This window comes from Limulus polyphemus, unplaced genomic scaffold (genome assembly GCF_000517525.1).
Source record: "Limulus polyphemus unplaced genomic scaffold, Limulus_polyphemus-2.1.2 Scaffold1917, whole genome shotgun sequence".
Classification (NCBI taxonomy): Eukaryota; Metazoa; Arthropoda; class Merostomata; order Xiphosura; family Limulidae; genus Limulus; species Limulus polyphemus.
The window spans coordinates 42,977-67,397 of record NW_013667527.1 but is presented as its reverse complement, the minus strand read 5'-3'; the positions used below and the strand labels follow the sequence as shown (position 1 = coordinate 67,397).

Here is a 24,421-nt window from a genome sequence, read left to right as displayed (position 1 = left end):
CAAAAAACGTACACAAATTATAGTGTAAATATAAGTTGTACTTAATAAAGGCTTAAATGATTTAGGGCAAAGGCAAATGGGCTTATAGATTTTGGTGTCTGCGATTAGAATTCTTTTGTATTATTCTAGAAATCTTGTATTTAAAGAAGTGCTGTCCCTTTTAGGTCTGTTCCCGCTCAGTGGCAAGTGTTACCTGTCCAGGTATGCAACATTTCTAACCAAATTCTGCATTGTACAGCCAACAATAAGACCACCTGGTGCATAGTGACTCACGTGCTCCAACCCTGTGTGGTGGGTCCCAGGAGTTGATGTTGTGCAGTCCCAAATCTAATTGTCCTGTAAACTGTGATTCCATGGGTCATGCTGCTGGTGATGCATAAGCTTCAGCTTCTGTGCAATCCCATCTGGAGTTAAGGTTGTGTGGGCTACTCCGGGCTTCTCCTGATACTCCACCTCAATGGGGTTGGATCCTAGTAGGTTGGTATTGTGAAGGGTAGCTTGATGAGCATTGTATGCAAAATCCCACCGAAGTTTTCTTTGGGATATGGCTAATCTCAACAATCTTGATGTATATATCCATGGCCAATAAAGCACTGTTGAGATGAGGGTGTTTCACAAGGTTGCTTATAGATTTTCCTTGCAATATATTTGCTTCATAAATATGCCTGTTCCAGACCATAATAACCCATGGACTTTCATGGGTAAAGCAGAAGGGGATAGCTTGCATCCTTGATGTTTCTTAGATTGAATATATGAGGGGTGATCTGCTTTTCAAAATAGGGTTTTCATGATCACCCATTTCACTGTCTCTGGTGTCAGTTTTCTCCCGGACTCTCTACAATGCCCCTCCCCATGTTCATCCAGTGGAATATGAGAGTCTTTGGCACTTTGTACTTCTGGGGTGGTGAACCATGGAAACTACATCCTGAATGTGATCACCTCCATTCAGTGGAGAGTAGGATGGATGTGTTCTGTAGATGGCATTGATCCTCCAATCATGCACTTCACTTCCATGTAGTGAGTCCCAGAAGTTGATGTTGCACCCAGCTTCTGTGCGATTGTATCTGTAGGGTGAGGTTGTGCATATTTTTCAGAAATGATTCACTTCCATGTGGTGGGACCCAGAGGTTGACATAGTTCTCCAGCTTTTGGGCAGTCCTATCTAGATGATGATGATGCTGCTTTCGAGTAGATCCATTACATTGCAGTTCACCTCTTCTATTGGGATCCCTCGTCCAACCATTACCTGGATATCAGTTACCAGTGAGTAGTTTTGCTTTAGAGCTGAACCAATCAAAATAAATCTGCACTCATGTGTATTCCTCATCCTTCTTACTTTGGTTTGGGGTTTTTGCAGCATGCACTCCTTCTGTGTGAAGAGGGTCTTGGGGGTTGATATCATGCTCTGGCTTCTGTGAAGTTCCTATGCAGAGGGTGTGGTTGCATATATCTTACAAAAGCAATCCAATTCCATGCAGTGGGTCCCAGAGCTTGATGTTGCACTCCAGCTCCTGTGTGGTCCTATCCATGGGATTGTGTTGCACATCTTTCCCACAGTCATTCTTCCTCCGTGCAGTGGGTCCTGGAGGTTGAGCTTCTGCACAATTCTATCTGGAGGATGATGTTGCAAGGGGCCAATGTTGTCCCTCTAGCACTCGACCTCAAGGGGGTTCACTACCTGAGGTTGCTGTTGTGCTGTGTGGAACAAGTCCAATTGGCTTTGGATTTGGCTTGAACTGCCACATTGTTATTTCTCTTCTCCTAACATTATGGTAGTTAATTTGGATGCAAGTGCCCTGTTTGGTAGATCGGTATGGATATTGTCTCCTTACATTCTACTCAACTTGAAGTGAAGACGGTGTAGACCCTTCTCCTACCATATGTAGGATGATGTATGCCCAATGCTATTTGGTTTTGGACTCGAGTTGACCTGCCGGGTATGGTCTGATGCACCTAAGATACTCTAAACCTCTTGGAGGTGGGTGGTGTTGACTAGCTGCCTCCATTGGCTGTACCCTTAGTATTCCAATTAAGCCTGCATAAGCCAGTTTTTTATTAAGTACAAAGCTACACAAAGGGCTATCAGTGCTCTGCCATACACAGGTATCGAAACCTGGTTTCTATCAGTATAAGTCCACGGACATACCACTGTGCTACTGGATGGCTGCTTTATAGGATGATCATTTCTAGTATTTATATGATACTGGGTAATATTTGTTCTTCCCGACAATATGTTTCAGCAAAATTTATCAATAATGTCCCAAATTTTTGTTGCTGTTCTAACTATTTATTATCTTCACAATCTTTGATCAGAAGTCTTAAATGTATTGGAACTATTTATTGATGTAGTGTATCACTTCTCTTCATATTATCCACCTGGTTGTCTGTTGTAATAACAAACTATAACTAGAATTTATCTTGCTCTTAGTGATACAACTACAACAACTTGGTGATACAGCAAGTGTGGCTTGGTTTTGTTGCCTCAGCTACAGTTTTAGTTGCTGGTTTAATCTTTGGACCACAAAACACTACATGTGAATTGTAAGAATGTTAACATCATAATCTATATTATACACTCATGCAATCCATAGCTTTTGTGCTTATTTTGTTTAGTGTTTTATGATTTTTATCATGGTGCTGCAGTACACCTGGTGCACAGGCTATATACTAGCACGTAACATCTGTAGGAAAGCTAAACCTAAAAACGTGAATATTTGAACCAATACAGCTTTCACTATATTTAGTGATGGTATTAACAATGAGGTGAATTAAAGCTCCTCCATTCATTGTAAACCAATAACCATTTATAAGGAAATACATATGTAGATGCTGACACGAATGTTAGTTTATCTGATGTTGACTGATAAGTCATGAAATCATTTAGAATTTTAATGACACTTGTATCAACTAAAAGTTCTACCTTGTGTTCGTGTAATTTTGCAGGCACCTACCAAGTCATACTCTTCACTATAGCTATCATGCCAGTCACTGCCTGTTTCTTTTAGATCAGTGATTACACCTGATTCAGGGCTCACCCTGTCATCATCCTTAAACCTGTTTTTGATTATTTGATCTATTCTATGACTTGGATTCCTATGTAAACACAAAGAAGGGACAACTAAACCAGAAATGATTGTATTAACAGATATATAATATCTGCTATAACAGATATTTATTCTGCTCATTCCATGAATTCAGATGCCATTCTCATTATTGACGAAGTTGGCATGGCAAGTTCTATCTGATGTAGACTTAATGCTGAAACGTACCACCCATTAGAAACGTTTTTTTTTTGAGGATGAAAGAAACCATTTGTATGACTAAAGTTATTTTTTTCACAAAGTATTAATGCCTATAAACATCCTCAGAAAAGCATTATGTACTTTGAATACTGGATTTAGTTTGTTTAGTTTTTAGAAGATACACTTTACAAGCTTATATTGTATGAAGTATGTTGGAATCAAAAAAGAATTGATGTATCTAATTTGAAGTACTTCTCAATTATAATGATGAATTACATATTTCTTTGATTTGTCCGTCTGTTAATGTTTTTCAAATTTATAGTTTAGTAGTCTATTATTCTTAAATCAATGTAAGAAGAACTTTTGTCCCAATTTAATTTTGGTATAAAATAATCAGATATAAAAACTTGAAGACTGTTTTTTGATAGATTGTTTAGGCAGAGTATTCATAATAAGTATATTGGAATGGACGGCAACTGCTTATCATAAAAAACACAAGTGTAGAGGATGGCGTTTAGAAAGTCTTTCGTCTTTCCTCTTCAGGTCCAGAAGATGGAAGACTTTCTAAACGTTGTACTTTACACTTGTGTTTTTTTACAACAGTTATCATCCATTCCAGTACACTCACTCCATTCCAGTACACTCACTTCATTCCAGTACACTCACTCCATTCCAGTACACTCACTTCATTCCAGTACACTCACTTCATTCCAGTACACTCACTTCATTCCGGTACACTCACTCCATTCCGGTACACTCACTTCATTCCAGTACACTCACTTCATTCCAGTACACTCACTTCATTCCAGTTCACTCACTTCATTCCAGTACACTCACTTCATTCCAGTACACTCACTTCATTCCAGCACACTCACTCCATTCCAGTACACTTACTCCATTCCAGTACACTTACTCCATTCCAGTACACTCACTCCATTCCAGTACACTCATCTTAAAGACTGTTGTTTTAATACACGTCTCTTTATAATTATTCCTTATTTCTATACACTGTATTGTGTTACTTGTTTTATTTTGTACTCTTTCACAGAATTGTTTTATAACTTTAAAATGTAACATTTCTGTTCATGATTTTGAAATTTCATGCCTATACTAACTTGTTGTATAACATATTATTTGTAGCCTTTGTTAAAAATATAATGTACTTAAAATATCATATTACATGCATATCAAAAATGAAAAAATAAACAATACACAAGAATTAAAGTGTTAGCAATGTTTCGTTGTTTATACTTTCCTTTGTCTTAACTGAGAATTTTTGTGCTTATTTTTAGGGTTACAATAGGATGAAAGAATATATTGCAACACAAGGTATGATCATAACAATATATATATATATATTGGCTTAATACAAAAATATGCTTTGAAATTTATTGCCTGTGTATACGAAAAGCTTAAATTTATATTAGTAAGTTTGTTAAAAAAGTTGTATTTGCATGTAATGGAATGAGTTTATCTCACACATTTGCCATGATGTGCTTGACTACTTGTGTCTTGATAATAATATACTTCAGTCGTGTGTGTATACCAAATGGTATTAATAAGCTATCACACCAGGAAAGTAATCCATATTTGTATTTTTATTTTAGTGATTTCTTTTTATATAAAACCAAGAATATATAAATAAGTTGCATATGTTCAACTCTAAAATATGGGTATCTCTAGTTTGTGTATAAAAATATTGAAAGGGATATAGGTGTATGAAACTATTTAAAAATAAAATAACAGAACAAAAACAATAACCAGATGTTTTCAGAATGGCCTTAAAGTCCTTTATTATGGAGGAAACATACATCTAAGAACTCTGAGGGTCACAATAAAAAATATTTGGGGTGGGGGAGTATATATCACAAGATCATACTTAAAATTTTGATTTACAGAATTTAATGGAGAATACTGAGCAGTTAATACGATATGAAAAATTTTTGGTAATAGAGAAAGGAATTAATTTTTATATTCCCTAACCGGTCTAATAGTTAATTCTTTCTTCCCTATTTATCTCCATGTAGTGAATAAAATAATGTATTGATCAGCAAATAAGATTTAACAAGTATCCTAAGAGATTTATTCAGCTCTTTTTTTAAATACATCACCAAAATTTTCAATATAAAACAAAAACGTGAGAAATTAAATATTAAATAAAAATTTTGAGTGAAAGAGATTTTAATGGAAAAAAAAATCTGTATTAAACAATTGCAAGATAATTTTCATTTCACGGGTTTTAGGTCCAAAGGAAAATACTTTCTTTGACTTCTGGAGGATGGTGTGGCAAGAAAATTCTTCTGTAATAGTTATGGTGACTGGTTTAGTGGAAAATGGAAAAGTATGCCATTCTGTATTAGTATTTATTTATCCCAAACTTTTAGCTTCAGAATCTCCTATAAACCACTGAAATATTCACAATTAATATGATTTACTCTGAATATTAATAAATGTTCTTATACACAGAATGTGTTGCTAGCTTGTTTTTTTGTATTTGATAATCATGAAATATCATTTCTGTAACTGTAAGTTAGACTTATGGATACAGCCTAAGAAGTTAGCCATAAGAAAGAATAACTTTATTGAAAAATGTGACTCAAGTTATCAAGAAGTTAAAACAAAATCTAGAATTAAAGATGATTTTTTTAATAAAATAAATATTATAAATTCTTTTGTTTATCAGTCATAAATATTAATATAAAATCTTTAATGGTGTAATGTTTAAAAGTTGAAATGTAACTGTTTGGTAATTATCATTACTATAACTCAGAAGGAAATACTTAAACCTTGATAATTATTATTTCACAGCGAAAGTGTGCTAAGTATTGGCCTGATGACAGTATTCAGTATGGAGACCTACAAGTGCTACTAATCCATAATGAGACATGCATGGACTTTATTATACGTACCGTTTTGTTGAGAAAGGTGTGTTTTTGTTTTGTAGCTTCATCATTGTATAGAAGATCGTAAGTACAAAGCTAGTTTAAAGAAAAAATAACAATCAAGATAATTTTTAATTCACGAACAATTTTATACAGAAAGCTTAATCAAAACAACTATACTATCTATTAAGGGAATTCAGATGTCCTAACAAGAAAAGATAAAGATTCTAAAATCTGATTTAAAAGAATTTACTAGGGAGTTACTTAAAACTAAGGATTGTCTTGTTACATATCAAGTTTTAGAAGTAAAGGTGACATTGTTTGATTCACATTTAATTCTGGACACACTGTGTGTATCTACAGGTTCTCTTTTGTGTGGAGCATTTTCTTACTAATCACACTCCCCAAGATGTTGAAGTGATTTGATGTAACATTTACGTTACAGTCTTGTAAACAATGGCAAAGAATTGGTGACTGATAATGCACTGTATTTTGTGCATGCTCTTTAACATCAGAGCTCAAATAACGAATTGTAGCGCCCACATAGCCAAGGGTACACCTTGGACATGTAAATGTATAGATGACATAAGAACGATGTGTTATAGGAAATCTGTCTTTCAATTTAAAATAATTACTTATATGAAATATCAGTTTAAAAACAGTTCTAAACTCAATTTGTGGATAAATTTTATTATTCAAAATGACTTTAATTTATTTCTTACATTCTAGTGAATGTAGTAAACTATTTCTTTCGTTTCAACCCGTTCACTGAATTTTGGAATGTACAAAGCTTCTGAATACTTCTTGATAATCTTATCAATTACCTGTACAGGAAAACTATTTTTGTGTAAAACAACCTTTATATTTTTTGTATTTCTTCATGGAATCTAGAAAAAGAACTAACTATGTTATAAGCCCAGTGAATTAAACTATGAATTAGGTTCTTTTTTAATTCAAAAGGTAAAAAACTATCAAAATGAAAATATTGTCCTGTAAACGTTGGTTTATGGTACCACTTAGTCTCAAAACTTCTATCGAAAGTTATCTAAAAAAAGCTGAAATATTAACTGTTTGTTCTTCTATTGTAAAATTATTATTGTTGTGTTGACTGTTCAAGTAATTTTGAAATTCCTGAACATCAAATTTATTCTTAAAAACCACAAAACTATCGTCAACATATCCTCTATAGTATAACAGTTTAAAACTTTCTAACCACATTTTTTCATGATGACTTAAAAATAAGTTTGCCAAGTTTGTAGTAAATTCTTTTAAATCAGATTTTAGAATCTTTATCTTTTCTTGTTAGGACATCTGAATTTTACTCTTTTTTTTTTTTTACTTTTTGTGTCTTTTACTTCCATTTCTTTGAAATAAGAATACTCTATATAGAAGTAAAATTATAATGCTCTATAACCATTCATAGACTTTTTGTAAGTTTTGAGTTGTGGTATATGAAACATACAAGGTGTTTCTTTTACTTTTAGTTTAGTAAGGTAAACATTTTAGTTAGTCAGGATTTAACATTTCTCCACACTTTCATACTTTTTATGCACATATCTGTATGTATAACATACTTTCACACACTTTCAAGATTTGACTTCCTTCAGTATTTCTGGACTTTTTTCACAGAAAATATCACGAGAGAATTTCATAAACTTGTATTAATGTGTTCTCTAATAATAATGGGTGTGTAGAAGTTAGAAATACCTAGCGACTCCATTCCCAGTATTTGCTAATGATGATAATCATGTGATGTGGGTAACGAAGGTACTCTGGGGAGGTTGGTCCTATTTCATAAGCACATATAGTGCTTGATTCTTTCAGCATTATCCAATATTTATCTGGTATAGATCTTTCTAGCATCCAGAAAAAGAACTTGGACTTTCCATTGTCCAATGTATTTCTCAACTGGTTGAACTTAATTGTTTGTTTTGTTCCATTCAGTAAATTTTGTGTAACTACAAACTTGTGTAGAGTCTCTTTCCTTAATTCATTTAGGTCAAAATTCAGTTTAACCTTCTGAATACATTTTTTGTTGAACTTTAGCTAGAGCGAGTACTGTTCTCACATTGTTAATGAATGAACCAACTTTACTTTAGGACTGCAACATTACTAATGACTACAATATTAACAAACTGGCATTAATGATAATTTTGTCTCAGTTAATGACCAATGCTGGTGAAAATTGTCATCATGGCTAGTGCGGAAGTCAAAATAAAGTATGTACACCCTTACTTCACGTTTTATAATAAAAAGTGAGCAAGCCATTTAAATATGAAATCTACAATGTACCAGAGAAATATCAAAGTTTATCTATAATATTTTACTGTTAATAAAGATGCATACTTTGATATTTCTCCTGTTACTTAATGTGGAAAGTATTTCTAATTTTCATGAGATTTTTGTACCTTCTCTACAGAATATTTTAATTATAGCTTCTCAAGAACAATTGCAAATATATACATACAAATTAATTGATCCTGAAGTACAGAGCAATTGGTTGTTTATAGGAAAGAGAAACACGGAGGGTTCGTCATTATCAATTTTTAGATTGGCCTGATCAAAGAGTTCCTTCAAATGCTTCATCCCTCTTGATGCTGCAACGAAGAATCCGAACAGATAATCCTGATAACAATACCCCAATTATTGTTCACTGTAGGTAAGGTTATCATAATTTTCATATGATCAAAAACTATTTTTGTTATGAGTAGCATTTTGAAAGTTAGTTTTATCGAGAAATAGGAAATATGAAATAATGACACATATCTAGTCTTTACCCTAATATTATATAGACTTGAATATAAGTGAACTACAAAAGAAATTAGTTATATATGAAAATGCACAGCTTTATTTGCTCTACTGAAATCGGTTACTTTATGACATCTTATGCAACTAATGCTTGAGTACATTATTGAAAGTAGAAAAATGGTTTAAAATTTTTTGTACATGCATTTTAGTGCAGGTGTAGGAAGATCTGGAACTTTTATAGCCATTGATGCTTTACGTAACCAAGCCGATCGAGAAGGTCGGGTAGATGTATTGAGTTTTGTCAACAAAATGAGAATGCAACGAATAAACATGGTACCAACTTTGGTAAGCATGTAGGAATATTTTTCTTCCTTTATTTTTTTTTGTCTTCTTGAGTTTTTTTTTATTGTGTGCCACTGAAATATTCAATACTTTTTGTTGTGATTGTGTATTAATCGAATTTATGTGTTATGATACCTGTAATTTAGTATTTTTATCTGCTGATATAGTTTCTTAGCAATGATTTATAAGGTGGAAATTGGGGAACATCTGGGTGCAAGTGATCATTGCTCATTAGGTTTGATGTTTCTCTTCATATGGAGATAAATTGGTTCTAAATTTCAAAAAGTAAACTTTAAAGAGATTAGACAAGAATTATAAGCTGTGATTTGGTCAAGTTAATCAGTTGGAGATACTGATCAAATGTGGAAACCTTTTAAAAGTAACTGTTTCAAATATTAAAGATAGGTATGTTCCTTATAGAAAAAAATGGTGGCTGCAAGTAAAAAAAAAAAACCGGGATAGCTCTCAAAAGCTATAAAGGATAAAATTAAAGTGAAACATTATAAATTTAAGAAGTTTAAATTGACTACTATGCTGGGAGATTTGAAGAATAACAGAAAATCCAGAGAGTTGGTCAAATTGAATATTAAGAAATCAAAAATCTATATGAAAAAAAAAAAGGTTGGCTGAAAATGCAAAAATTAGTAATAAGGATTTCTTTAAAGGTAAGAAAAATGTTAGGATGGGAGATAGGGCCTTTAAGGTATGGTACAGGAAGGCTCATATCTAATGATTATGAGATGGCTGGTTTATTACTGAACCATCAGTAGACATGATTATATTATTTCTGAGCTTATTAAGAAAAAATGGTAAGTTTGAAGAACGATCAATCTTGTAGGTGAGATAATATTTCACCAAGGATTTTGAAGGAGGTTAAAAATAAGAGATGTGAGCCACTTGCTACTATATTTTGCAAGTACTTGAATAATGTACAGCTGCCTGAAAAGTGCTTGATTTTTCAAGGAAGGTGGTAATGATTGTCCCATTAATTATAGGCCTATTAGTTTTACATCAGTGATGGAAAAAGTTTTTAAATGTCTGATAAAAAATGCTTTGCAAATTCATTTGATGAAGTTTACACTTTTGTTGGATAGTCAGAATGGTTTCACTAATTAATTTTGCCATACTAATCTTTTGACATTCTTTGAAAACGTTTCTGCTTATGTAGTTGAGATTATGGATGTTAGTTTGGTGTATTTGGTGTATTTTCACAAGGTACCACATAAAAAGTCTTGTTGAAAAGTTATCTTTGTAGGTGTTTTGAATAGGTTCGTTTATTGGATAGAAAATAAGATAGATGTAGAAGTTTGTTATCAATTCAAATTGGAATAATATCTCAAGCATGGTAACTCAGAGCTCAATGTTAGAATCTTTGCTCTATTTTCACTTATATGAAGAGATGGTCAATAAATCCTACTTCCCACATTGCTTGAATAACTTAAGATACTCATCAACTATAACACCAAGATGCTTTCTTTCCATAGCACTTTTAACGTTATTCCCATCAAAATTATCCTCATAACTTAAATCATGGTATCATATTTGCATTTATTATAATCAAAGCCGTCTGCCATTTGTAACCTAAATCATCTTGTAAGGCCATATTTGGAGTATTGTGTTCAGTTTTGGGCTCCTTATCACAAGAAGAATTGTAGAAAAGTGCTCAGAGGAGGACTACTACGAAGATATCTGTGACGGAAAGGTTTTATGCCATACAAGGGCAGGTTAAGATATCTTAAAGGGAATCTTTTTTAATATTTAATGGTGAGAATGGTAGGACTAGAGGACACAAATATAAATTTTGGCAGGGTGTAGGAGTCATCTTCAGCTAATACAACATTATTTCCAAAACATACTTAGCTCCTCTCATACTTACAGTTATTACTCGACTGGCAGGATTTTTCCTTTGCCCATCTAAGCATTTTTTTCTCATCTTGCTCCAGCCTTTTATACCTCACTTAATTGTCCTTTGCGATATTTGTCTTGTTACACTCTTACACCTACATCAATGTTTCCTCTATCCTGGTACTGTATATAATTACCTCATTCAGATAATGTTATCACCTTTTTCTCAACAAAGCATCACTAACAGGTTTCCTAGTCCTATGATAATTCGGAGATACTTTGAACATTCTCCGTGTTACCTAGTTGATTTTTGTAACTTTTTTTTGGTTGGCCTGATTTATGGTATGAATTCCTGGATTATTATTTCCAGTACAGAGGCAAATCAGATCTTTCCTATCCCACCTCTGATATCTAGTGTCACACAACAATCGGGGAGGAGTCACTCTTGTTTGAGACTGTCAGTGATTTTATTCATAGTGAGATAAAGACATATATTCGATTCTGTGGTGTTTCTCTATGGAGGCTCTGAGGCTGCAATTGAGGGTGATCCTCGACATTCTAGAGAGAATTTAGATTCGCTTTCTCCCTGCCTTTTTTTCGTCTGTTGGCTTTTCAGTCCCCCTATGGGACAGTAGTGAGTTTAAGGACTAACAAAACAAACTTACCCGACCAGATGCTGTTCCAATCAATGGTAATCAAGACAGTCTTTAAATGACATTTAAAAACTAAAAGAAGGCCACTTTGGGATAAGCTGCCTTTTATTTGTTTTCTTCTGTTGGTACATTGGGAGTGTGATGTTTTGGGTCTTATAGGAAAAATAAATTAGAAAATTCAGTTAATATTCAGAATCTGTCCCATCCTTCTCTGTCTGTTTTGATCTTTTTCTTTGACATAAACTAACCAACCACTCTATTTAAACCTCAACTGATTCTTGAAGCTAGCAGTAGATTTTAATGTAACGGAATGAATACCAGACAAAGAACTTTAGTCAATAAAAGTAATCAAATCTCTTGCAAGAAAAACAACGTTTTTGTCATATGCTTTCTTCACTGTTAAGCACTATATAAACAGCTTACACAAATTACAATGGCTATACTATATAAGATGTTTACAAAGTAATTTACAATGAAGAAGTTTAATACCAAAACAATGATAATTGAAAAAGGCTTCTTTAACTTAACTTATGGCCTTCAGAGAGTTACCAGTGTTAGAAGTTGATAAGTAGATTTTGTAATGTTAAAATTAAGAGAAATATAATGTTGAAAATAATTGATTTAATGTGATTAAATATGAACTAAATCTTTAGGATTCTGAAGAACATCATCTGTTAATTGAACAATTAGTGAGCTACCTAATTGCACCATTATTTGGGTGTTTCCAAGTTTTTTAACTGGATAAAAGCTCTTTTTTTTTTTCTAGGAACAGTATGTTTTCATTTATGAAGCCATTTCTGATGCTTTTTTATGTGGTGATACAGTGGTGATGGCTGACCAACTTCATACTTATGTTCGACATATATTTTTTCCTCAGCCTAACACTCAGTTGTCTGAGTTGGAGCAGCAGTTTGAGGTAACACTTGAACTGCATGATGTCCTTAGAAGTTGTAAATAGTTTTGTGAATTGCTAAAAGTTATTGTGATATTTAATAATGCTATTTTTGTCATTGGCCTCTTACCTAAATTTTTATGTGGCTGTAAAATATTGTTAGCATAAGTAACAAGAAGGGTAAATGGGGAATATTATGCAAAACAAAATAACTATAATTCTTCCAAAATCTGTGATCTAAACTATATTTTATGCTCTTTCTTGAAATATTTTACAGTGTTTCAATCCACATGTAAAACTCAACATTCACAGTAACTATACCTGTTCTCTCTCTTTTGTATTCAGAAATATTCTTGTCAGATGTCTAAGTAATGTTGTGATCCATGAATATATAATTACTGAACATTATTTCTAGACTTTGTGTAAAATCCAGCGAAAGACAAGCATGACTCAGTGCTCTGATGCTTTGAATGACATCAATATTTCAAAAAACAGAGATCCATCAATAGTTCCTTGTAAGTTATTGTTATTTTTTAACTTGATAATAAAACGTTTAAGACTAATTTAATTTCTGCTAAATGATATAAAACTTCCAATTTTAATTTGTACCAAGATATTCATGAAAATAAGTAATTACAGTTTAAACTTATAATTAAAGTTCAAAGTTAATGCATGACTCTTGTGGGTGTATTTCACTTGATGAAGATATTGTTTGTAAAATTTTCAGAAATTCTTTTTTATTTTTTAATACATTGTATTGAGCAACCAATAATGTGTGTGTTTGTGTGTATGTATATATATATATATATATATATATATAAATGCATCTATATACCAGAAAATTGTGGTTTGTATTGCAGTTTTGCAGTGAAGTATCACTTAGTGCTATGCTGGATTATTTGTTGTAATTATAATAATCTGTTTATTACATATATTTAACTGCAATGTTTGAAATTAAGTATTTGAAAAACTTCTGTCAAAAGTTGTTTTTCAACTGTTATACAAATTTTAGGTGTGTAGAGGCAACCATCTTCTGCATCTGAGTAAAAAAGTAATATAAACTTGTTATGTATGTTATAAGCATGGTTGTGTGGAATTTTATTGCGAAGAAAAATTGTAAATAAAAAAAAATAACATATGTATATATATATGCAATGTTTAAAAGTTTAACTTTCTAAAGTTTCAATGATAATTTTTAAAACATTTCTTGTAAAGTTTGGTTTCCTTTATTAATGCTTTCTAAGTATTTTGTTTGAAACTTGTTTAACTTGCAAGAATATACATCCATTGTTTATTTGTTTGTAGCAAATAGAGCACGCATCCAATTGCTAACTCCAGTAGCAGAATCAAAGAGTGATTATGTCAATGCTATTACTGTGGATGTAAGTTTCACCCATTTGACTAAGACATATTTATAATAAACACATGTCAGGGCTTTTATTGTGGATGTAAGTTTCTCCAATTTCACTAAGACATATTTATAATAAACATATGTCAGTGCCTTTACTGTGGATGTAAGTTTCTCCAATTTCACTAAGACATATTTATAATAAACATATGTCAATGCTTTTATTGTGGATGTAAGTTTCCCATTTCACTAAGAGATATTTATATTAAACATATGTCAATGCTATTACTGTGGATGTAAGTTTCTCTAATTTCACTAAGACATATTTATATTAAACATATGTCAATGCTTTTATTGTGGATGTAAGTTTCTCTAATTTCACTAAGACATATTTATAATAAACATATGTCAATGCTTTTATTGTGGATGTAAGTTTCCCATTTCACTAAGAGATATTTATAATAAACACATAAAATTAACAGTTTACATACACATATCTATTTCTGTAATATACTGAGATAAAATTTGATGTGGTTAATGTCCATTTACAAAATTTGCATAACTTTACATATTAACAGCTTTAATTATATAAAAAAACCAGTCGTACCATCACAGCGTTGTCTTTTTTAGCTGCATATCACCTAATATTGTGCTCATACATACTCTTTAGCATTACATAAGCCTAACCTATAGCAGTATTATGACAACAATGATACTAAATAAATTATTATGTGCTGTTCATTACATGTAATATAGAGAGCATAAGCATTAAAACCATGGCGTCTGTAATGTACCATTGTACAAAACTAAAACCATAACTTATGCATGCACACGTAAATTACTTTGGCATATATATAGTAGTAAAGTTGTGGTATACCTAAGATGTCATAGGGAACCCCATGATATTTACTGATACATATTGCCATATATCAGTAAGTATTCTTTATATGCTAAAAACTACACATCCTGTTTTGTAATGTACTTGCATGTACAACTGAGATTCATTTTTAAAACAGGATGTTGTCTGCAGTATTTCTTCAGATATAAAGATTGCATTTCTTCATTGAAAGCATCAAATGTAATTTATCAGTTTAGTTGTTCTTGTTGTAAGCAAAGTTATTTTGGTTCTACTTCAAGAAATCTGCTGATTCCAATATAAAATCTGTAAATTTAAGAACAGCAAATAAATATGTTGTATTGGAGCATGTCCTAAGTTAGTTTGATGTGGGCATCCATTCAAATTTTCTTAAAATTTTAACAAGTGCCAATGATGAACAAAGCCTATATATAAAATAGAGCATACTCATTCAGCTAATTCAGCTTATAAATTTCTTATTGTTTAATCACATTATAGAAACTTGTTTCTTTATTTATAACTAGTCATGAGTTACTTGATGTAATTCATAACTTTTCACTGAGTGTATTTTGTCACTGGTTGTTTAAATCAAACACTGAATTAATATTAATATTTTTGACCATGAGCTTGAAAATATGACATTATAAAAAGAATGTTTTTGAGCTAATAACCTGGATTAATTATCATGAAAATGCTTATTGTACATGGAAAATACAGTTTTAGTTATGCTATTGTGAAAAAGTATTATAAAAGTCAACCAATTTATATTATCATGTAACATATAATAGACAATATGATCAGGGAAGAAAGGCTTAAAGAAACTGAAACATTTAATATACTACAAAACATGCAATGTTGTAATCTGTGACATATTTTGGTCAAAGCCAATGAATTTTTAACGCACTAAGTTTATTTTTTGCTCCATTCAGTCTTATCGAAATTGTTTGTATGTAACCTTTAATTTGTTTTTAGGGTTATAAGCACAAAAATGCCTTCATTGTCACTCAGATGCCTCTTAAACAAACTATAGTGGACTTCTGGCGATTGATTTATGATATGCGATCTTCAGTTATTGTAATGTTAAACGATCTTAGTAGAACTGAAAATACTGTGGTAAGTAACACATATCAGTAGTGTGTGTGTGTGTGAGAGAGAATAAATAGCTCTTGAGAATGATATTCTGGGTTGGTAAACAGTTCCTGACGATGTATTATTGTGTGTTAATAAACAGGTCTTGAATCCATATATATTATCATTATTATTTTATGTGTGCAGTCAGTTCTTGAGCATGAGCTCCTCTTGTTTCTTAGCAAATTTTTCATATATTTATGTATTTGTGTAAATAGTTCTTGAAGATGTTATGGTGTTTTTGAACAGTGTGCATATATATAATCTTAATGTGTACACCTAAACAGTTCTTTAGGGTATATTATTATTGTATTTGTAACAATTAACTGTCTTTGATTTTTGCTTTGTATCTGAGTAAATAGTCCTGTATTTTTAGGTTAAATCTCGTCACTCTCATTGATTAGTATAGGTGGTAAAAAGATTTGGCAATTTTATTCTTCAATTAAATATAGGAAACATTTAAATTATTTACTCTGTGTGCTTACAACTCTAAAGAAGTTGCTTAAAATTGATGGAGGACAGATTTAAGGAACGTTTTCACATACAACACTTATTTTTGTGGTTGATATTTTAATTAATGCAATACTTCAGTTAACAGTCAGTTAATAAAACAACAGTTTAATATTGGGAAAATTACAACTCTAAATCACTGCATTAGCTTTTGATTCTTTAAAAGACTAAAGTATTGTAGTTTTCAATTATCTGACTTATTCTTTTAAAACTTTAATATGTTTCTGGATCATTATAGTTTTGTTCAATAATTATTTTACCTTTTGAAAGTCTGTCAAATTATACATAAAGTTGCGGGACTTAAATAGCTTCACACATTATCTACTTGATTTAGACCTTTAAGGATATAACTGTATTATATATATATATATATATGGTTTGCTTCAAAAAGCTTGTTTCTTAAACCATGTTTACTATGTAGAACATTGGACAGTATTGGCCTAGTGAAGGTTGTGCAACGTATGGACCGTTTGAAGTACAAATTGTTACATTTGAAGATCAGGGCACACTTATAGTGCGAATTATGAAACTAATCAACATAAACCAGGTAACTTTGATTCTAGTACTCAACCCATTAACTGTGGATGACGGATATTTCTGTCATTGAAGTTTTATATTGCTCGGCTGCGAATAACGGATATTTCTGTCATTCGCACCTATATAACTATAACTCTATGCAAATGACGATAATTACCATTTTATTGTGATTGATGGCAACTCAGTTTTATCTGTGAGTCAAAAAACGACAACTGAGATGCTCCTGCCGCAGTTAATAGGTTAACGGATAGTTATATTATATTGTATTCATCATTATAATCTCAACATTATTATTAAACTTCATAAATATACATTAAATAAAATAAAATCATTTAAAAAATCCTGAATTAGCTTTTATACATTTTACACATATTGTATAATTTGTTGTACATTTCATTATTATGTATTGTGAATCTTAGTTATGGGCAAAAACTTGGTTATCTCGTTAATTTGTATAATTTGTTGTACATTTCATTATTATATATTGTGAATCTTAGTTATGGGCAAAAACTTGGTTATCTCGTTAATTTGTATAATTTGTTGTACATTTCATTATTATATATTGTGAATCTTAGTTATGGGCAAAAATTTGGTTATCTCGTTAATTTGTATAATTTGTTGTACATTTCATTATTATATATTGTGAATCTTAGTTATGGGCAAAAACTTGGTTATCTCGTTAACTTTTCCTACCAGTGTGAAGAGAAAAGAAAGGTTTGCAATGGATACCAAAAAACAAGAAGTCCATTTTATAATGATTCTGATATGTCAATGTGATGACACATCCTTTGATTTCTTAAAGCAAAATAATGGTCTCTGCTTCTATTCTGCATTATTATGATTACTATAAATTTTTATTCATTGTGAATAATTGTTTACTTAAAGGTTTTGGTGACCAATACAACCTGGCACTAGTTTGTGGGCATGATTCAATATTTCATGTCGTTAAAATGTTTTTTTAAATATGATCGTCTAAGTTGGCAATACAGTAAGTATGAAAGTATGTGCCCCGTTTTGATTACATTAGATTTACCAAAGGACTGACCCCTCAAAACTTGTTAGCTGGGCTTTCTATTAATGAAAATATAAATGACTTGAAAGAGGGTTATGAAATGAGTATATAGTCTATGACATAAACATTGTCAGGTGAAGTTAATTTCTTAGTGTTTGTTCTGGACGTACAAGACTGCTTCAGTTTTCATCTTTAATATTATTATTATCACGTAAGGTTGTATCTTAATATTGGGGTTCTTTTCAGCCCAATGAAGATCCACAAAAAGTCATTCAGCTTCAATATATGGATTGGGATCAGGAAGAAGTGTTGCCAACTAGTGCCACATCAATGTTGGCATTGTTGAATCAAGTTGAAAGGTGGTACCGACGTACAACTGGCGGACCAATTACTATACACTGCATGTAGGTTCTCTGATGTATAGAAAGTGGATGTTTTTATTTATATAGCATTCTGTCAAATCTTTGGTCAAACTATGTCTTTCAGAAAATTCAGAGTTCATTAGACGTTCATAAAAGAGATTAATGTTTTTTTAATGGCAGTGGTGAATATATAAAAAAGGGTGGCCAAATACGGAAAAGTTGTGGAATATGAGAAATTAAAATTAGATAAAATTGTGCGCCCCGTATACGATGTCGTCATAAATTCTTGTTTTATTAGTAATTCCCAACTTCAGAACCAACCAAGAAATACATAGTAATTTAGATATTAAAAGAGGATTTGCTATATCCAACACTCTTTTGCTTTCCTACAATGCAAAAAAATATATACTAGGTTTACATTCACTGTCCCAATGCAATCAATGTGTCAGAAGTTTAATAACTTATGAGTCCTAACCAAAATTGAAGCTCTTTAACAATCTATAGTTCTATAACATCAAGTATTTCCTCAACTTTCTTCCTTTAAAGCTATGTTCCATCTTTGCCCACTATACGTGCAAAATATTTGACATTGGGTTGAAAAAAATGCACATTTACTTTTATTACAAAGTTATCCAACCTGGTCATTGTCTTGTCCAAATTTTAAAATGGTCTTCCTCATCGTTGAAGATCTTACTATAATAGATGTAGCGTGTATGTATATATCTTTGTACGAAACCAAAACAACATGAAATGAAGCCTCAACTATTGAATGGCACCACAAATCCATAAAAAAATTCACATTCTGTGTATTCAAGATTCAGACAATTTGAGAAATAACTATGGTATTTCCTACACCCACTTCTTCATAACAGAACACAATTTTAAATAAAAGTACTGTCCCACACAACAAGAACACAACTTTCACTAGGACTGTACATGAGTGTTTGATTATATCTTTGTTGATGTAATTTTTAAACGTAGTACTAATAATAAAGAATAGCACTTTTGATATATATATATATATAACATTACATTTTATATCAGTAACGTATGAACATTTTGAGCTCTGTACATTGAATCTTATTGATGCAATAAGTTGTGCATGACTAAAGAGAACAATCCCAACACTTTTTCCATATAGTACTTCCCAGAAAAAATACATTTTTAGAAAATGTTCACTTTTCCTTACGATTTTTTAGAATTAGGTATGAATACTGTGATTAGTAATTACTAGTACAAGCAGCTGCCCATAGGGCGGTGTTTCTACTAGTTTAAAATAGTACTATATTCGATGACGAGGAACCCACTTTGAGACTAATAATGGTTGTAGATGGCTTGAATGGGTAATGAAGAAAACTTTAATATAAGTTTAACATAACAGCAAATGTACAACGTTTCAACAAGGTTTTGTCATCATCAGGTACAAGTAAAAGTATGCAAGTTTCAACGCATGGTCTACGCTTATTCAGTGATTGTAACTAAGCTATAAGTATAACTTAATACTAGTATTCAGTAATAGTACAACTGCTAATATTATTGTTAATAGTATTAGTACAGCATAAGTTGAGACGATGGTAAATAATTTTTAATTGTCAGTTCTTGTAGGCCACGTAATCAAACAGGTGGTTTTATTATTATTATTATTGAGAAATTGTAAAATGAGATTAGGGTTTATAATATTAATAAGAATACAGGTGCAATGATTATGGGAGACTTCAGTTATATATTATCTATAGACACATTGTTGGATACATGTGGAGTAAAATAAGAAGGGTAAGAGATTTCTTACTTTACAATTTGCATATTTAGTTCATTCTTTATATTCTTTGCATGACTCAAAGGTGAAGATTTCTGAAATTGTGTCCTCTTGAAATAGAGTTAGAGAAGCATCTGATTTAGGTGTTTAAGGGAAATTATAGTGTCAGTACACTCACATTGCTATTTCAATCATTTTCACAGATTTTGATTTTGCCTACGTTTTATTCTTTTTTATTCACTTATCTTTCTTTGGTCTCCCTCTCTGTGGATATTTCCTAGCTAAATGGCCAGTATATGACATTTCTACACACAGAAATAATTATCCTCTTTGTGAGTTTTGTTTTCTACTCCTGACTGATATGCAACCTTAAGCAGAACTTCCCCTCTGACTGCTTCAAATCTTGAAGTTCTTTGTTTTTCTTCCATGCCATCTCCATTACCGATGGTAATATAGACCGCTAAGTTTCTCTCTGACAACAGCTTTTCGATTGAATTACACTTGAATTTAGTGCTTTTTTCATGAATGTCCCAATAACTGTTTCATTTCCATATAAACTGACTTGAAACATTCAGCTATCATAAGTGGTTTTGATTTTCAAAATGGTTAGATAATTTTTTCAATAACTCATTGTTATTAACTGAACTAGGTTTATCGGGGGCTAATAGATTTTGAATAAGGGTATACATCGTACTTTTACATACTGTTAGTAATATTGGCTTCTTTTTAGCTTCAATTTTTAACATCATTTGCACTAAAATACAGTTAATGTTTTGTAGTTGTCATCACAGTTATGCTTGTGCTGGTCGAATTCTTCAATTTTTCCATACACGGCCATCACTAATACTAGTAAAGTATCATAATTCCTTTTAGCTCTCTATTTCTCATCACATTTTATGTTTCTGTAAATCTTTGTTTTGAATAAACCACCACAACAGTCAGGCCCTAGATTACCATTTTATAATTTACAACAAAGTTTAGAATCTACCAAGAAAGAATTTCCTGTTTTTTTCCTCAGAACTTGCATGCACAGATAAATCATGCTGCTTAGCTGAGCCAATTATTGGCTTCTTTTATTTTATCTGGTGATAATTTGATAAGAGATTAAATTAAATGTGCCTTTTATATATAAAAAATACAACATTTTATTTCTCCCATCAAGTTTTAACGTTCTTGCATGAAAACCCTTTTCTGTATTACTGTAGTCAGTAGTCTAGGGTGATTATGGTCTGAAATTTTAAATATAACCACATTACAAACTAAAAAGTCATGAGGAAAAGTTGAAATACCACTGTGGTGTATGCGCACCTGTGTAGGCCTGGAAAATGTAGATTTGAGCCTGGGAAGTCATGGAATAAATTTTGAAAAATAACATAACTATCTTGTAGAATTCTAATAAAAATTAGTAAATTAAATATGATTTTGTAATATTCTCATCTGTTTTGTTTAAATATGTGATACATGACATTTACTGTTCTTTTGATTTATTAATATACAGTAGATGGTTATCCTTTATATTGTAACTTAACTTCATAACTCTTACTATGTATTGACTTTTTTCTGTTTTCTATTGTGTATAAATGATTATCTCATTTTATTATTACCAGGAATGGTGCTAGTAGGTGTGGCTTGTTTTGTACCACTAGCTCTATTTGTGATCAAATAAAATCAGAACACCTCATGGACATTTTCCAAGTGGTCAAGTGGATTCGCAGTAACCGACCAGAATTTATTTATTGTTTGGTAACTATTTCACTTAACACATGGAGAACGAGTTTAAACACGTCTATACACTGGATTGCCAATTCTCAAAAGTGAGGGTTGTGCTGGAATAGTAGAGGGAGCTAGCTGCACTGGTATAGATGGCATGGCATAATTGGTGGAGAGTAATCACATGATCAACACTTTGCTCTTTACCTTGCTCTTCACTTTTTATTGTCTACAATTACTCTCTCTTGATCTTTTTAATATTACATATCTAGTCCGCATTAATTTCCCATTTCTCATGTTAAGCCCATATTTCTAGACCACGAGCGGGGTGAAGGAGGATTGTTCAATCTTCAAGCACCCTAGATTAATAATTATTTCTTCGGAAATAATTATTTTTAAATATAAATAACTGCCAGGTAAATGCAGAACGCATGATCAACACACCCTGAAATGGCACAAAAATGAAGGGGTATAAAAGACTGGTGTTCTATTTACAAACATTTTTTTAGCAATGCTCAGAGGGCAAACCAGGATTGAGATAGCTTTGGATGAGAGGTGGTAGAACCATTTTGGAAGATAAATAATATGTTGCTAACTCACAGCTCAGTGAATGTGATGTACCTTATCCCACAAGCTAATAATGCAACAGATTTGGAATGTGATGTATATAAGAAACTAATTAGGAAACTACATACTAGTCATCACACTACTGGGATAAAAAAAAAGGTTTAATTATTTCATTCTTTTATTATTACGTTTGTTACACTATACTCATATTCTTTGTGAAAGTTACAGAAAAAACAACCCATTTATTTGAATGGACAAAGCTTCAAGATTTCTTTTTGCTATTTAACCATCATTATTTTTTGTACAAGAGTAAAAAAGTGTTGAAATTAGGTCCATCCATACAAGCACATATAAACAAGCTAACCATGGGTATACCTACAGAGAGTAAGGAATACACATTGAAAAACTTGCCACAGATCTCCTAGGGAAAAGAACAATACCTAACCCACCATATTACATGAAGGCACGGTAACAGGTGGAAAGTGCCATAGAAAGAATTTTCCACACAGTAGTTATATCCTTCCTCACAAAAAACCATAACGTGAAAGGAAGAAATTGTCAGCCAAACATATGACATGAACTCCCTGCGAACTAAAGCCTGTGCTTCCCCAGCAGACATCATCGACCCTGAGACCTGGGGACTCGTGTCAGAACCATTGCAGGAATTTCATCATCTGCCATATTAAATCTTGAATTCATATAAACAAATTAGAATTCTAGAAACAGAAATATATCTAAAACAAATGAGTAGAAACAATGGAAATCAAATGCAAGAAGTCGAAACGTAAAGTTGAAACTGATATAAATTTGTGATCAAGCATAATTAAAATTTTGTAGTCGATAATTTAGGTCTTTCATATATTCCCTGCTCAGTATTTGGTAATTTAGATTTTTATAATTCTTTTACCATCTAAGTTTTCATTTAGAGTTTGATTATTACTTTGCTTTTGTTTAATTTTCGGTATATTTACTGGTTTTGTTTGATCGTTACTGTTTGGGTAATTGTACCTTCAGCTAATTTTGTGGGTATGTTGGTTTGTTATTTTTACTTTCCACTCATTATGTTATTTATTTTGTAAGTTCATTTTTCTTTACTACTAATCACATCTAATTCAAGATTAGATTTGTGTCAAAATTTGTTATTGATTAACTGGGTGCCTTTTTATTCTCATGTTCTTTAGGGTTGGTTTTACTATTGTGTCCTTTGTCTTATAGGTTCTTTGGGTGGACTTATATGTTCGATATCTAAGGGTATTTTATCTTCTAAGTTCCTTTAGGGGTTATGTTCTTTAGGTGTTGCTTATTGTTTTATGTTTTAGGTCGAATTTCATAGTTTTTGCAGGTTTGTTGTTTTTATGTACTTTGTAGACTTTACACGTTTTTACATTTTGTTAGTTCGTTAGTATTGAGTACTTTCAGTATGTTTAGTTTATGTGTTTTTTTGCTACACTTCACTACAGTTCCATGGGTTCTATGAGTTCTATCTGAAGCTTTCTGCCTTTAGTTCCACTTCCCAGATCTCTTTCCTTCCTTCTTGGTATTGTACCTCATTCAGTCGTCTTGCCGAGCCTGTTTGAAACCTCCTACAAAAAGGATCTATCAAATGGATGGTGCCCACTCTACAAGGATTTTACTCCCATCTATCTATTGTGTCCGAAAACATGGGAGATTGTAGACCCATCATAGATCTGTCTCAGCAGTATAACTATCTGGAGACACCTCACTTCACCATGGAGCCCTACCTCTTACTTCAGTGGATTTTTTCCTGGGACTTTGGATGACCAGGTTAGAGGTAACAGATGCTTATCTTTATATTCCAAATACCCAGTGTCATGTAATTTTCTTTGGCTCGTCCATGAGGGTTCTGTCTTCCAGTTCTGGGCACTGCTGTTCAGTTCTTTTTTAGCTCCATATGTGATTTGTTGAATGATATGCTCTTTTGCATGTTATCTTCACTCACTGGGTCTTCAGACACACCATTACATGGAGGACTGGCTACTTTTCGCCTCTTCCCGTGCCCAGTCAGTCACT

General features: G+C 32.0%; 1 protein-coding gene and 1 long non-coding RNA gene across 2 annotated transcripts in view; one reads left to right on the top strand and one right to left on the bottom strand.

Annotated features, from left to right (window-relative positions):
• LOC111087239 overlaps window positions 1-3,154 on the bottom strand; it is a 16,356-nt gene extending 13,202 nt beyond the window's left edge. The window contains exon 1 of the long non-coding RNA XR_002611953.1: window positions 3,144-3,154. This is a non-coding gene — a long non-coding RNA (uncharacterized LOC111087239). The remainder of the gene's footprint in view (window positions 1-3,143) is intronic.
• The window catches only part of LOC111087238 (receptor-type tyrosine-protein phosphatase mu-like), a 48,789-nt gene that overhangs the window by 8,829 nt on the left and 15,539 nt on the right, over window positions 1-24,421 (top strand). The window contains exons 3-14 of the mRNA XM_022393220.1: window positions 4,535-4,571; window positions 5,486-5,583; window positions 6,051-6,167; window positions 8,635-8,783; window positions 9,082-9,217; window positions 12,479-12,628; window positions 13,020-13,119; window positions 13,910-13,986; window positions 15,781-15,921; window positions 16,868-16,993; window positions 18,242-18,399; window positions 21,721-21,856. Coding sequence (XP_022248928.1) covers window positions 4,547-4,571; window positions 5,486-5,583; window positions 6,051-6,167; window positions 8,635-8,783; window positions 9,082-9,217; window positions 12,479-12,628; window positions 13,020-13,119; window positions 13,910-13,986; window positions 15,781-15,921; window positions 16,868-16,993; window positions 18,242-18,399; window positions 21,721-21,856 — 1,413 coding nt within the window. The 5' untranslated portion in view covers window positions 4,535-4,546. The remainder of the gene's footprint in view (window positions 1-4,534; window positions 4,572-5,485; window positions 5,584-6,050; window positions 6,168-8,634; window positions 8,784-9,081; window positions 9,218-12,478; window positions 12,629-13,019; window positions 13,120-13,909; window positions 13,987-15,780; window positions 15,922-16,867; window positions 16,994-18,241; window positions 18,400-21,720; window positions 21,857-24,421) is intronic.